This window comes from Aedes aegypti, chromosome 2 (genome assembly GCF_002204515.2).
Source record: "Aedes aegypti strain LVP_AGWG chromosome 2, AaegL5.0 Primary Assembly, whole genome shotgun sequence".
In the NCBI taxonomy this organism is placed as follows: domain Eukaryota; kingdom Metazoa; phylum Arthropoda; class Insecta; order Diptera; family Culicidae; genus Aedes; species Aedes aegypti.
In genome coordinates, this window is record NC_035108.1 from 443,223,011 (window position 1) to 443,237,407 (window position 14,397).

General features: G+C 39.0%; 1 protein-coding gene across 3 annotated transcripts in view; it reads right to left on the minus strand.

The window, feature by feature from the left end:
* Window positions 1–363: 363 nt before the first annotated feature.
* LOC5572074 (spermatogenesis-associated protein 20) overlaps window positions 364–14,397 on the minus strand; it is a 36,674-nt gene continuing 22,640 nt past the window's right edge. For 2 of the 3 annotated variants that reach the window (XM_021847899.1, XM_021847900.1), the window contains exons 2-5: window positions 11,551–13,137; window positions 11,276–11,484; window positions 1,806–2,015; window positions 364–1,717 (exon numbers count right to left, since the gene is read on the minus strand). In XM_021847899.1, coding sequence (XP_021703591.1) covers window positions 1,422–1,717; window positions 1,806–2,015; window positions 11,276–11,484; window positions 11,551–13,137 — 2,302 coding nt within the window. In that variant the 3' untranslated portion in view covers window positions 364–1,421. The remainder of the gene's footprint in view (window positions 1,718–1,805; window positions 2,016–11,275; window positions 11,485–11,550; window positions 13,138–14,397) is intronic. The other variant, XM_001653792.3, reaches the window with a different exon arrangement.

Sequence of the window (14,397 nt, forward strand, 5' to 3'; positions counted from 1 at the left end):
TTGGTTACAATGAACCGATGGCAGCATGTATTCGAACGTTTAGCATGGTGGAAGATCTATTCGATTTCGATGAGAATATTGATAAATTTGCTGGAAAAATCAACCGCTCAAGACTCTTTTGACTCTTTGTAATAGTTTATTTTATTATTTGACATGTTTTGTAATGTTTTGTGATGAGATGTATTGTGATATGATGTCCAATTGTGTTTGTATTTAATTTTGTATGTTTAACCAGTTAAGTTTATGTAGACTATAAAGTCCGATAAACAGAATACCTAATAAATAAATAAATAAATAAATAGCCCCTTAGTGTTGAGAAATTCAAATTCAGATTTTCGGACTATAAATCAAAACCACACCATGTAGATTGCTTTTAGATAATCATTTACTTCAAATGTCTCTTTATTGAAATAAATCCCCCATAGAGAGGTGTTTGTTCGTTTTTAAAACCACGCACTGGAAACTGGTAACAATAATACGACGTAACACGTCTTGTAGAGTTGTATTTAGTTGTAATAATTCATGCTTTCAAAAGGTAATCCTTTGCATTTCATCAGCAGGGAGGCATGTTGCAGCCAGTTCTCGTCACTTCTTCTAGGTTAGCATAATAATAGAGATTTAAATAACTTAACAAATTTCGCTTCCTTTTCACGGAGTAAAAACTGTGTCCTTGTGAGGGGTTTTAACAACCAAATATTGGCACCTTGATTTACAGGTTTTTTTTTTGTTTGCTGGGTTTTCTAAACGCTAGATCACATGGTATTGTATTGTTTTGCTTTTAGCTCAATTCGCGTTCGATTCATTTTCCTTTGTCGGATGTTTTCCTTCTATCTGCCACTATGACTACGTTAGATTGTAAATTATTCTACTGTGAGCAAGAAAATTGCGAATAAAATTTCGTGCGTTCCCTAACAATGATTACTGCCTATTCCATTAGTACGTAATAGTTTGCCACTACCGACGCGTTGTGAGATTTCTGCGGTTAGCGTTACATAACGATTAAAAATGTTCGAAAATATTTTGAGGTTCGATAGAAATATTTTGATTAAAATTGATTTGATACTCTTGTGATATTAGTATGATTCTAGTTGCGCAACATTAATTTCTAGTATGATATTCATTTGATTCGGTGTGCTAGTTTTGTTCGTTCTATTTGATTTAGAATATGTGTATTTTTGCAAATTTTTGTTCTGATAGAAACAATTAGAATCAACATTGATGATTTTCTAGTGACACATGCAAAGTCAAACGTAGAAAAACGTACGAAATTCGCCTACGCGCTAGTTGTGATGGTTAAAATATCATTAAAACGATACTTTTCCGATCTCTCGCTTCCGTCGCGGCCGCCAGTTCCTGTCCCACTTCTAAGACTGTTGTTCAAAACATCCCAACGCGTACAGAAAACCTTAGGCCTCGAAAAATCAGTTCTCGTATTCGGCATAGTCGAACACGTACGAGTTGACCAGATCGTCGGCGAGCTTCTCCGGTTCGGTGACCGGCAGTTGGCACACCTTGTTGTGGCACATGTAAGCCGTGGGGGCCTCGTTCATCATTTTGAAGCTTTTGAGCGTCTTGCCGCCGAGGCTGTGGTCTGGGAGACTCGGGTCCAGTTGCACGATTAGCAGACCGGGCATGTAGAAGTCCCGAACGGCGTCCACCAGGGCGGTGGCCTCGGGTCCATCGGGACCTGTGGGGGTAAGAGATTGGGAACGATTTCCTAGAGATCGATCGGTCACATTATTCAGACGATTATAGCCAATTGGGTTTCCTTCAGTCGACAAAATTTTGAAAGTAATTATACTCACCAACCACGACCAACATATCACGTCCGTTCTCCTGCAGCAACATGGCCGACATCATTTCCGGCAGCACATACCCGAAGGGAGTAACATTGGAAAAGTAGCTGAACAGCTTGTTTGCCTTCTCCCGGAAGGCAGCCGTTTCGAAGTAGTCGCCCAGCATGATGAGGTTGTGCGCGGAGACACTGTTCCCGCAGGGCTCCGCTCCATCGTGATCTGTGAATAATCAAAATTTTTGAAATGACTGGTTTACTTTACTATGAATGAGTGCGCATTGTATTCTCCTGTTCTGCCCATAAAAGCATAACTTTCCGATATGGATTTTCGAACCTTCACATTTTTTCCTCGCAGCATCTATGTTTTAATTTGTACTTTACTATGCATATAAAAATTAGGATTCTACCCCATTATCCCGAATTCCATTTCCCTGAATGCCATCACCCCGTATTCCATTAGCCCAAAAGCACCATTACCCCGAATTCCATCACCCCGAATGCTATTTCCCCGAATGCTATTTCCCCGAATGCTATTTCCCCGAATATACAATTATCTTGACATGTTGACATTGATGACATTTCCCCACGACATTGCAATTCGGGGTTATGGGTCGTTCGGGGTTTTGGTATTCGGGGTAATGGGGTAGAATCAAAAATTAACACACCTTGTTTGAAAATGTTGTGGAAAAATATAAAGTTTGTGTAGTCCCAAATTGAAAAATTAAGGCATAACAGTCTCCATATGAACTTTCAACCCAAATAGCAACTACAAAACGTGAACTATGTTGAATTTTATATTTTTTGCTATTCAATAGAAGCAAAATGAGTTATCTGTGCGATTGTGTCAAATGAATATGGCATGTAGAAACGTACTAGAAAATTATTAACATTTGTATGGGAATACGAACTTCAATCTTTTAGCGCTATTTCCTCAATGCCTACTTTTTCCATATGGGACAGTTATGCCTTTATGGGCAGTTCTGTTCGTACAAAAATTATTTCTGCTAACGGATGTTTTGCAACTAACTAGGGGGAATCCTCTAATGCCGTACAGTTTGAGTTTTCGAAAAACGAATAATGATAATAATATTTTAGTATTTCATTATTATACTAAAACGCATTTTTGAAATGTATACAAACTATGATGTTTTCATGTCCAAACGTAAACAAATAGTAGCTGTCAAAAGTTTCACCCTAAATTAGATCTATTGAAAAAAAAAATGTGAAACGAGAATTGTCTCCGTACGATAACTTCAGTAAGTTTTGCATCAACCTCAATGCAAAATTTATTAGAAAAAGTAGAATTTATAAGAAAAGCAACCTTTTTGTGAAACCATTGCAAGTCCTCTATGGTCGGACACCTCTTGTTCTCTATGACCGGACAGTGAAAATGAACTGGATTTAATTCATAATTTGCTTTTGTCATAAATGTAGGATATATAAAAAACGAACAGCAACAAAAATGGATCACAAGCAACAAAACTGTTGGTCCTTGGAGTGAAGACCTTAAAAAGTGCTGTAGACATGATGTTTTTAAGTCAAATAATCGCGCAAGAAGCAGCCACAAGACAGTCATTTCTCCATAACCCGAGATGAACTAGCCCAGGGCTAAAAATCTCGTTAATAAAGTCAAACCAACCATTTCTCCATAACTCGATAATGGAGGAGGAACCATCGAGTTAGGGAGATATCGAGTTACAGAACACTAAACCAGTTCAAATGCGATTCAAGTGACTATCGATGTAGCAATGAACGCCAAACTTTACTATGGTTCTCTAATTCGATATTGAGATACGGAGTATCGAGTAATGGATAATTGACTGTACCTAAAAGCACACTTTAAGGCTGCATAAAAACCTTTCGAGCTGGCAAAGAAATTGTCAAGAACCACAAACGCGTTGGATTCCCGAAGACATTCTCACCTGAATACGAGCAATTGCCTCCACTGCTATGGCGAATCGATGTATGTATGGCGTTGACCAAGAAGGAGTTCATGGAACTGCCCAATGATCACGCTAATATGCTTCAAGCTTCATACGCTGTACATCATGCAAAGATTGAACACACAAGGCATGTGCTGACGGTGCTGACATACGAAGCACCTTTTGGTCTTTCTTTGGGTTTGATGTAAACTTTAATGGTGCAAATCATAGTGTTCGGCCATAGAAGACACATTTAAGTGCATACGGTAAAACTAATATAGATTTTGAAAAACTCATCCCTAATACTGCTTTCTGCTTTTTTAAAAAGACACTTAATATATTTGATTCTGAACTAAAACGTTGAGCCTCGAAAAGTTTGACTAAATGGAACATTATTATAGATACGATTTGGCCGGTAGTTGTGATTGTGAACATTGCAACAATAATTTGTGCAATAGTTCAGATAAAAAAATCAAAATCAGAGGCATGTTACCAGAAGTATGTACATGTCAGGCATTTTCCGTTGGTGAAGAGGCGAAATCAGTAGCGTAGCTAGAGGGGTGCGGTACGCACTGGGCCCTGATTTCATACGGATCCCCAAATCGTCATTTAATAATACTGCATTTGATTTCTAGAAACGTGTGAGAAGAAATAAAAGCTTAATTTGAAGTAGATCTTGATCGGAAATCTGGAACTGATTTTATTTCAATTATAATTGACAAAATAGATTAGTTACCAACTTCGGGACATGGTACATGGACGCTCAAAAAAGCGATCTGGAAAACGTGAACTGTCAAAAATACATCGTGAACTACCATGAATGTTCTCGTATTCGTCATCAAACGTCAACATCCCACCGCAAAATCTCTAGTGTTTGGAGGGGATTTTAACCTCCAAATTGCCAAATAACCTCCAAATCATCACCTCCAAGTTAGTTCTAATACCCTCCGTTATATGAAATATGGTGGCGCGTCGATCGTCGCAAGTTTATCGTTAAACAGTCAATACATGTTCTAGTTCACGGTGTATTTTTGCCTGTTGACGAGTTCACGCCTGCTGTTCACGGATACGAGAACGGATTTTTTTTTCTGTGTAGCAGATCTCTTTCTAAAGGCTTAAGCCCTCAGTACACTCTTTGCCAAATGTGCAAATTTTTCCACACGCATAAACTAACACTTCAATATCCACTTGACACTTCAGATGTTTTGTCATTGTTGAGACCGATGTTTGCATGTTGGTTTATGCGTGCGGAAAAATTTGCACACTTGACAAACTGAGGGCTTTAGTCTCTATTTTGATGCAAATCTATTTTTAGCGGAAGGTCTTGAAAGTTTCTATTTTAAGCAAAATTGTCTCTAAAATCACTTTTTTGTTCATTCTGCTTGTAGTAAATCCAGCTGCCTAATTCAAGACCTTCAGTTCAGAGTTCTTTTAATAAAAGAAACATTCTACAGATCTTGAAGAAATGCATTTAGGAATTTTCCAGAAAGATCTACGAGAATTTCTACGTCAGTTTCTTCAGTCATCTTTCAGGAATTTTCATATGGATTCCTTCAAGTATTCACCCCACATTTACCCTAGTAATTGCTCAAAAAAAAAAAAATCCTCCAGGATTTTTAATACTCTTTCAGGAATTCTTTTTCAAATTTAACCTGGGATTCCTCATGAAGCTCCTTCAGAAACTTCTTGTGAAATTTCTCCAACATTTCATGCGAAATTACTCCTGCAGTTCTTTCAAACAATTTCTCGTGTATTTTTTCAAGTAAAATCTTCATGACTTCTTCAAGAGTTCATCTGAAGTTCCACACCAGCTTATGGACCAATGCACCAGTTCACTATTTGACGTTTGAGCGGTGCCGTGTAATTTAAGTGACCATGGTAACGAGTGAATTCGGCACCGCTCAAACGTCAAATAGTGAACTCGTGCACTGGTCCATACTACAGTATATATTCTAATAATCTACGAAAGCTTTCATTTTTATTTTACGAGTTCTTTCAAAGAACTTTGTGGGAGTTTTATTCATTTATTTATTTATTCCACCGACTTCGACTCAGAGCCGTACAGACTGTTGCTTAAATCTAATTAATTTACACACATATTCAACATAAAATTTCATCTAACTACGTTGCACTACATTCAACACAATTCCATTTTTCACACAATACCTGGTCAATTCGATCGGAAACAATTTCTAACATACAACATCATATGAACGACCAAAGATCAAAGCTAACAAAACCGGTTGAAAAATTCAGGATTATCGTTATTCAGAAGGTTTACATGTTTCATTCATTCGATTTTCGAACTCACTAAATTTGATTATTCTATGCCAAGTAGACGCACTCAATGCTAGTGGTTTCATACTCGCTTCCAACACAACTTTAAAAGACACGTAGTCCAAAGTATTAGTGTTCTTGTGTTTTGGTGGAAGCATACCTACATCGTTACAGCAAGATAGAGGAGCTTTTAATGATCGTGATACCATCGACTAATGTCGTTTTTGGTTACACATTTGTCAATATTGGATAAATATATAGCAAAAGTTTCACTTCCTGACGCGTTCAAAGAATTATTCGGCTCGTGTTGTACTGGTCAAAGTGGCCAGTGAAAAGTCAATTTCAAATTCCCGGTTTTCTCCCGGTTTGATGATGTGCTAAGAAACATTATTGCGATTTTTTACCATTTAAAAAGACTTTTAAGTACGAGTTTTTGGGTCATAAACCAAAGCATTTCTATTAGGGGTAAACGGAAATCAGATATTTTGCTGCGCATTCAAATTTTCTGGGCTTATACTGATTCTGCTAAATTCCAGTTTGATATAATAGAACCTTTCGAGCAAACCGATAAGCCCGCCCTAGGAGAGATTCAGCAAAGAGTTCGCAATTCGCGATTGCCTACGCTAAGGGATTTCTTATAATTTGAATTTACTTATTCTACTGTACATTTACTATATTTACATCTTAATTCATATCCGCATTTGGACATTATTTATAAATATTATAACGGAATATAATTACAAAATATATACAAAACTCCTGACCGCTATTTTAAGTCTGTAAATTTACACGACGTGATGTTTACATCGCATCAATGAAGTTTACATGACGTATAATCTTCATTATTTTAACTGTGTATAACATTGGTCCCAAAATGCTACCTTGGGGAACACCAGCTCTCACAGGAAGTCTTTCAGATCTGGAGTTCTGATAATTAACCTGAAGTATACGATTTGACAGATAACTTTGGATTACTCTTACAACGAATGTTGGAAAATGAAAGTTCTTTAATTTTACATTCAAACTTTCATGCCAAACACTGTCAAATGCTTTTCCTATGTCTAGAAGAGCAAGACTAGTAGAATAGCCTTCAGATTTATTGGAACGGATCAAATTTGATACACGTAAAAGTTGATGAGTGGTCGAATGTCCATGGCGGAATCCGAACTGTTCATTGGCCAAAATTGAATTTTCGTTGATGTGGGCCATCATTCTGTTCAAAATAACCTTTCCATAAACTTTACTGATGGAGGAAAGCAAACTGATAGAAATAAGGACAAACCTTTTTTTAATTATTATTTTGTCAATCTTCAAGAGTCGCGACTAATATTTCAATAGCGCGCTGTGTTCATAAACATCGTAAGAATGCAGCGCCACATTTAAAAACTGATTTCGAAAAGCGGCGACTTGAGGTGCGTCGCGAGTCTCACTGGCGCGATCCGGATGGGTGGTGACGCGACAATATATGAAACGATATTTTACGACGATCACTTTAAGTAATCGTGGAATTTGTAATAAAAAAGTTCAGTGTTAAAAAAGTTTGACCCTTTTTTATATGATGGGATCGAGTCAATCTTTGAATGAATCATAGTTTAAATTTCAAACGGTCACAGATTTGGTAGACATAAAAATGAATTTATCAATTGTTCAACATTTCGTTCCAGTGTCATCAGCATAGAATTTTTTGTAATGTTCGATCCCCACAAATCTGGAACATTTTCTCAGGGCAATTATTTCTGATAAAAAATAACAGTCATAATTCTGAAATGAATTAGAATTTTACCAAGTTGAGCAAGCCATTTTAAAGTCAGTAAGCATCGAAGCGTCCTGTATTTTGCCTAGCTTCGCTACTCTACCCTTTTCCAGTAGAGAAGCTAGGCAAAATACAGGACGCTTCGATGCTTACTGACTTTAAAATGGCTTGCTCAACTTTCACCACCTAATTAAATTTCAATCTTGTTGCTCCCTTGCGACGCCTATCCACCTATTCATTTCTATCATTTGCTTCTATAGACTCCCTTTAGCTTTGAGTCGCATGACCGCTACAGCCATGAAACAAAAAAATATATAAAGAATATGTTCCTGACTTTATTGATTTATTCGAATTCATAAGCTTTTGTAAATATCCACTAAAGTTTAGATCGTGCTGGTTAAAACATTACTTGGTATGCAAAATTTTCCCGGTGCTAATTGACATCCCCGTATATTTCCCGGTTCTCTCCCGGTGATTCGAAATTCCCGGCTTTTTCCCGGTTTTCCCGATTTCCCGGTGCGCTGGTCACCGACTGGTGCACAAGAAATCTCATCACTGGTTTTGCTGAGAAGTTCGGATGACGACACGGGTGTAGAATGATGTTGTGGCGCAGCAGTGGTAGTTGGTTCCTGGGTAACATTTGCAAGCATATCGGCGATTTTTGCTACAGCGTGTTTCAGGTCATTAATTTCCTCTTCGATGGGTCGGGAGCAGTCGGTGTTCGTAGCTGCATCGGTATTCGTTTTCTCCCTCATCCTACAGAATACCACCATGCACGCATCACAGATCCAAATGATTCCATTTCTCTCACAGTTCTTCGCCATTGTGATCAATTTGAATGCCGTCGTAAAATACACAGTTTAGTTTCTTCGATTTGATATCGTAGGCAGATTTCAACGTAGACAAAATCATACACACGGGGACTAGTGTAGTTGATTGAGGATTATCAACTATTTCACTTTTTATAACGGGTTCGACAGCACTCACCCAATCTAGTTCATCAAGGGTTGATTTGAAACTAAATCAAGTTTCATCATATAGGATTTCCTTCTGAAATACTCCCAGGATTTTTCAAAAATTTCATCAAAAGGCTACATGATCTAGATTCAACTTCTTTAGTGATACGATTCATGCAACTTCAGTTCATAAGTCACCTATCAGTTTCAGTCATGAAACGTTAACGAGCCATTCCAACATATTTTTTTTATAATCACAAACAAATAAGTGAAATGAATGTAGTTTCAATATGATGTAAAGCATGAGCAAGATTTTATGTTAACACTTATAGTTTCGAACCACTCATATTATATTCTATCTTCTATCTTCTATCTTCTATATAAATAAAAATGGAATGGTGTTTGTATGTCACGAAATAGCTTCCAAACGGGTCAACGGATTTGAATGATTATTTTCCCATTTTGTTCGGCAAGTGTTCCGACGTGTTTGTGTGTATAAAAATCCCAGGATATTCAACGGGAAAGTCGAAAAAACGAGTGTGAACGGAACTGTCATTTTGTATGGGACGATTCATAGCGTTTTTCAACAGCCTACTTGATGGCAAGACAAAGTTTGCCGGAACCACTAGTTTTGAATAAATACATAAAGGTAAAATTCCTTCCGTTGTCGCAATCTTTTTTCTCTTATTTATATTTGAAAAAAAAAAGCATGAAACGAACTCATCGAATTGATTAATCAACATCGTGCAGCCACAAGCCTCTTTCAACTTCGACAACAATATCCGGGAGTCTTCCTTACCCGAGTGATTAGCGTCCGTGGCTACAAAGCAAAGCCATGGTGAAGGTGTCTAGGTTCGATTCCCGGTTGGTCCTGGATCTTTACGCAATGGAAATTTCCTTGACTTTCCTGGGCATAGAGAGTATCATCGTACATGCCACACGATATACGAATGCGAAAATGGCACTTTGGCAAAGAAAGCTCTCACTTAATAACTGTGGAAGTGCTCATAAGAACACTAAGCTGAGAAGCAGGCTCTGTCCCAGTGAGGACGTACTGCCAAGAAGAAGAAGAAGAGGAAAAAAAAAGATGATGATAAGTATAATTAATATTATCCGTTTTGTGAATGATTGTTATTCAATTAATCGTTAAACGGTGAATGGAAATTGAGTGCGCTTCGTGAAGCCCAGCAAGCGGATTCGTTTTTTCGCGCCGTTGGAATGAAATGTTTTTTTTTCGGATGTATTACCAACAGGTGAGCTCGTTTCATGCTTGTGATAACACAAATTTGTATCGTGGCAATGTTACATTTATTTAATAATTAAACAACTCTGAATGGTTCGTAATTATAAGTGTCGACATAAGCCTTTATTCCTGTTTTATATAATTTTGAGATAGCTCACCAAATGCTGGTGTTCCATACAAAATGCCTAAGTTTGGTGATTTATATCTATGCTGTTGGTTGTCCGAATTGGCTAAAATTTGGATGATGAACTTCAAATAATCTGAAGTTTTGTGTATACAGTCGCATTTCGTTCGTTGAACTATGTTTAATTGCACTACGTTTTAATTGGGCTCCCGTCAATGTTGGTAGTACTGAATTTCTTTTGTTATAGATCATTTGACAGTTCAAAACTCACCCCTATTAGTGAAAGTCTTTCACTAAGTGGGCTACAGCTTTAGTGCAACGAACGAAAGTTGACTGTACTGAGATTTTTAAATTTCAGTCATTTTCCAAAGAGTTTCAGAGGGTTGTAAGTAATTGAGATTTTTCGATTTATTAAATAAAAACAGTAAGCTGTAAGTGGTTGGTGTGTTCTGCAACTTTGTATTACTCCCGAAAGTGAACAGCTTTGCCGAACAAACTAACCAACCACAATTTACCGTTTTTGAATTAAATTTAAAAATCCTTTGGTTACTTACTTTTCTCTTTGAACAACCCTCTGAAACACTTCGGAAAATGACTTAAATTTAATAAGCCTAGTATAAACAAAACTTCAGGTTATTTGTAGTTCGTCATTCAAATTCCAGCCAATTTGGACTGACAAGCTGATATAGATCCGCAAGCTTAGGCATTTTGTATGGAAAAACGGCATTTGGTTACTTACTTTTGCCATTGACTGTACCTTTTCTTTGATTTGTTTGTCTGATAGATAACTTTTTAAATTGAGGCTGCATGAATCGCATCACCTACCACGGTGAGTCCTGATCATGCAGCTTTTGAATCCTTCCACTAACAAACCTCCTTTTTGTGAAGCCCATGGAAATGTAGAGATAATCTCATTCTCTAATAGGTAGCAATGGACGTCATACTAACATTCTCTCCCTTCCCCGACGATCGTAAGGACAAGGCCAGCGCCGTCCCAAGCTACTTCTGTTGGTTCCCTGTGCAATTTTGAATATTCCTGCCAATCACGGATTAGCAACAACGAATTGTACGGTCATCAACGCATATGCTTAATTTTTAAATTTAAATTAAATTATTAAAATTAATTTTTCAACAGAGAACACCAAAATATGAGAAATGATTGTACTAATTATAGTAAAGAAGAAAAATAAAATTGCATGACTTGCCTTCTTTCAGCCGTACGACCACATTGGCCGAATTGGCCTCCGAGTAGAAATATGCACCGTGCTTGTGGTCCCAGAACAACTCGTCCTGGATCTCCTGCAATTCCTTCGCCCAACTCAGGGCACCGGTATCTAGCGAGGCACGATAGTAATCGATAAGGCCCTTGATAAGGAACGCGTAATCATCGATGAATCCATAAATTGGAGTTTCCCTACAGAGAGAGAATTGGGTTGTTAATTTCTAGTTTCACAGACCAAGAGATATCTCCCAAACTTACAATGACTTTGCTTGGTCGCTCTCGTCTCCGTAGCAGGAGCGGAGCAGCTTGCGAGCTTGCACATCGTAGAGGTTCTCCCGGATGAATGAGACTAGTTTCGAGCAGCTTTTCAGATAATTGTCCCGATTGGGTGCATCTTTGATGCATGAGAGCTGCGAAAGCCCGGACAGGATCAGCCCGTTCCAGGCACAGATGATTTTGGTGTCTAGATGCGGTCGAGGTCGTTTGTCGCGCACTTCGTGCAACAGTTCATTGCCAACTTTCAAAATCTTGCCGACCACTTCCGCAGTAGTTTCGAACTTGTCGGCCGTTTCGCGAACCGATCCGTACACGATGGGGATGTTTTTGCCCAGAAGATGCCCATGGGGATCGCTACTAGGTTCCACATTTCCGGTTTCCTGAATGTCATAATGCTCGGTGAACACTTCCACCGGATCCACCTTTCCGATATCGCCGAATTTGTCCAAATTCGCCTTCAGTAGATCACGAACTTCGGCGAACGTCCAGGCGTAGAATGCGCCCTCGATCTTATCAGTACTCTCCCACGTGGGAAGTGAATCGGCATCCTCTCCGCTATAGAAGCCACCAGCCGGGTGTTGCAGATCCTTGCTAATGTACCTGTAGATCGAATCCGCCACCTCCAGATACAATGGTTTCCTCGTGGTCTTATACCCATTGGCATAAGCCATCAACAGTTGCCCCTGATCGTACAGCATTTTTTCGAAATGAGGCACATGCCACTTCTTGTCCACCGAGTACCTCGCAAACCCACCGAACACGTGGTCATAAATACCACCCGCGGCCATCTTCTCCAGTGTATTTAGCACTACCCCCAGAATTTTCGTTGACGGATCCTGAAGATGGGCGTGAAAGATAAGGTTCAACTTGGACACCTCCGGGAACTTCGGAGCACCGAGCGAACCGCCCCAAACCGGATCGAAGTTACGCTTGTAGATGGTGACCGCTTGGCGGTACTTCTCCTCCGGAGTAAACACCCTTTCCGCTTCTTCCTGGTGCTTCTCCTCAACATTCCTCTGAATAGCGTCGATGATGCTCTTTCCCGTGGAGGCCAAATCTTCTCCATCGGTAATCCACTTGTTCTTCAATTTAAGCAAGATTGTCGTGAACCCCGGCATTCCCCAGCGATCCTTCGGCGGGAAGTAGGTTCCACCGGTCACCGGTGCCAGATCCGGAGTCAACCAGACCGACATTGGCCACCCACCGGATCCGTTGATGAGCAAGATGAAGGTCATGTACAGTTTGTCAATGTCCGGTCGCTCCTCGCGATCCACCTTAATGTTGATGAAATTCTCGTTCATGATGTCGGCCACCTGTTCGTTTTCGAACGATTCCTTCTCCATCACGTGGCACCAGTGACAGGTGCTGTAACCGACGGAGAGGAAGATGAGCTTGTTTTCGGCCTTGGCACGAGCGATAGCCTCTTCACCCCAGGGATACCAATCGACCGGATTGTGGGCATGCTGCAGCAGGTATGGTGACTTTTCGTTGATCAACCGGTTGGTGTGCTTCGGTTTGTCCGATGGTCCCGCCTCGCCGGAAGCCATGTCGGCCGTGGTGTGAAGAGAACTGAATATGTATGAGAGAGAAAAAGATATTAAGGGATCAGCATATTCTTATTTTCAGATGATAGGAAAGTTTACCATGAATTCCCTCAATGAGTCCTACGAAAAAAAAAAACATCAAGAATACCCTAAGTCATTTTGAAGGAATCGTCGGATAATTGCTTGGGAAAATATAGAAGAACCATGAATAATTTCCAAATTAATTTCAAGAAGATAGATAGATATGTATCACGGTAAAAAATCAGCACGTTCGTTTGAATGGACAGATCTCTTGGCTCAACTCAAAACACATTATAATTTGAAGAGTTTTAACTTTGAATTGGCTCTAGAATGTCTCCAGCACTAGACTCTGAAGTGAAAAGTCGTTTATTTTGAACATCATGTCTCTTGTATGAAAGCATTCATTGACAGCTAGTTGTAGATACTGATTGAAATTAATTCGACCTCATTAAAGAGATGCAAGTTAGCGTTGAGGTAAGATTCAAGACTAACACTCCGAGGATCGGAGGTTCAAATCTGGACAGGCGGAAACGTTAATTTTTTACTTTTTTATTTCAAATCAAAACATGCAACGTTGAATTCAAGGGATGTTTCTTTGAAATTGCGAAGATTAAGGCGAAGTAGACCATCATTGAAATGCGTACGCGTCGTTGATGATGGTTGCTAATTCATCTCACGATTTCGAATCAAAGAAAAACAGTTCATTTTGCACTGACACAGCTGAAAAAGTATCAGCATACTTTATGTATGTTGGCGCGTACAGTGATACTTTTTCAAGTAGGTAAACTTAAACTATCAAACCTGAGTTTTATCACTTTGAAATGCAAGCTGAAAAGTCATCATTGCTGCCAAAACAAATGACGGGCTACTTAGCCTTAAACAGTAGTGCAAATCCAAATGCAGAACTATTAATATTATGATGTTTATTTTTTACCGTGTATAGACTGGAATATTTGGCTGACACCTCCCAAAACAGCACTGAAAAGTGCTACTTTTCAGCACCGAAAACAGTGCTGAAAAGTAGCACTTTGCAGCATTGTTTTTTTGGTAGGAAAAGCAGGCCATTATGTAGTGCAAATTGTCAATGAAAAGTTGATTAATTTGCAACGGAATCGCAAAAAAGTATTTATCATTTGATGACTCTTCCCGATATAAACTAGAAATTGTCAAAAATGTCGAATGTGACAAAAATGCAGTTATGGGCAGTACAGCACTCTTTGATAAAGTTGCACTTGTCGACGAAAAATTAGTGTTATATTCAATA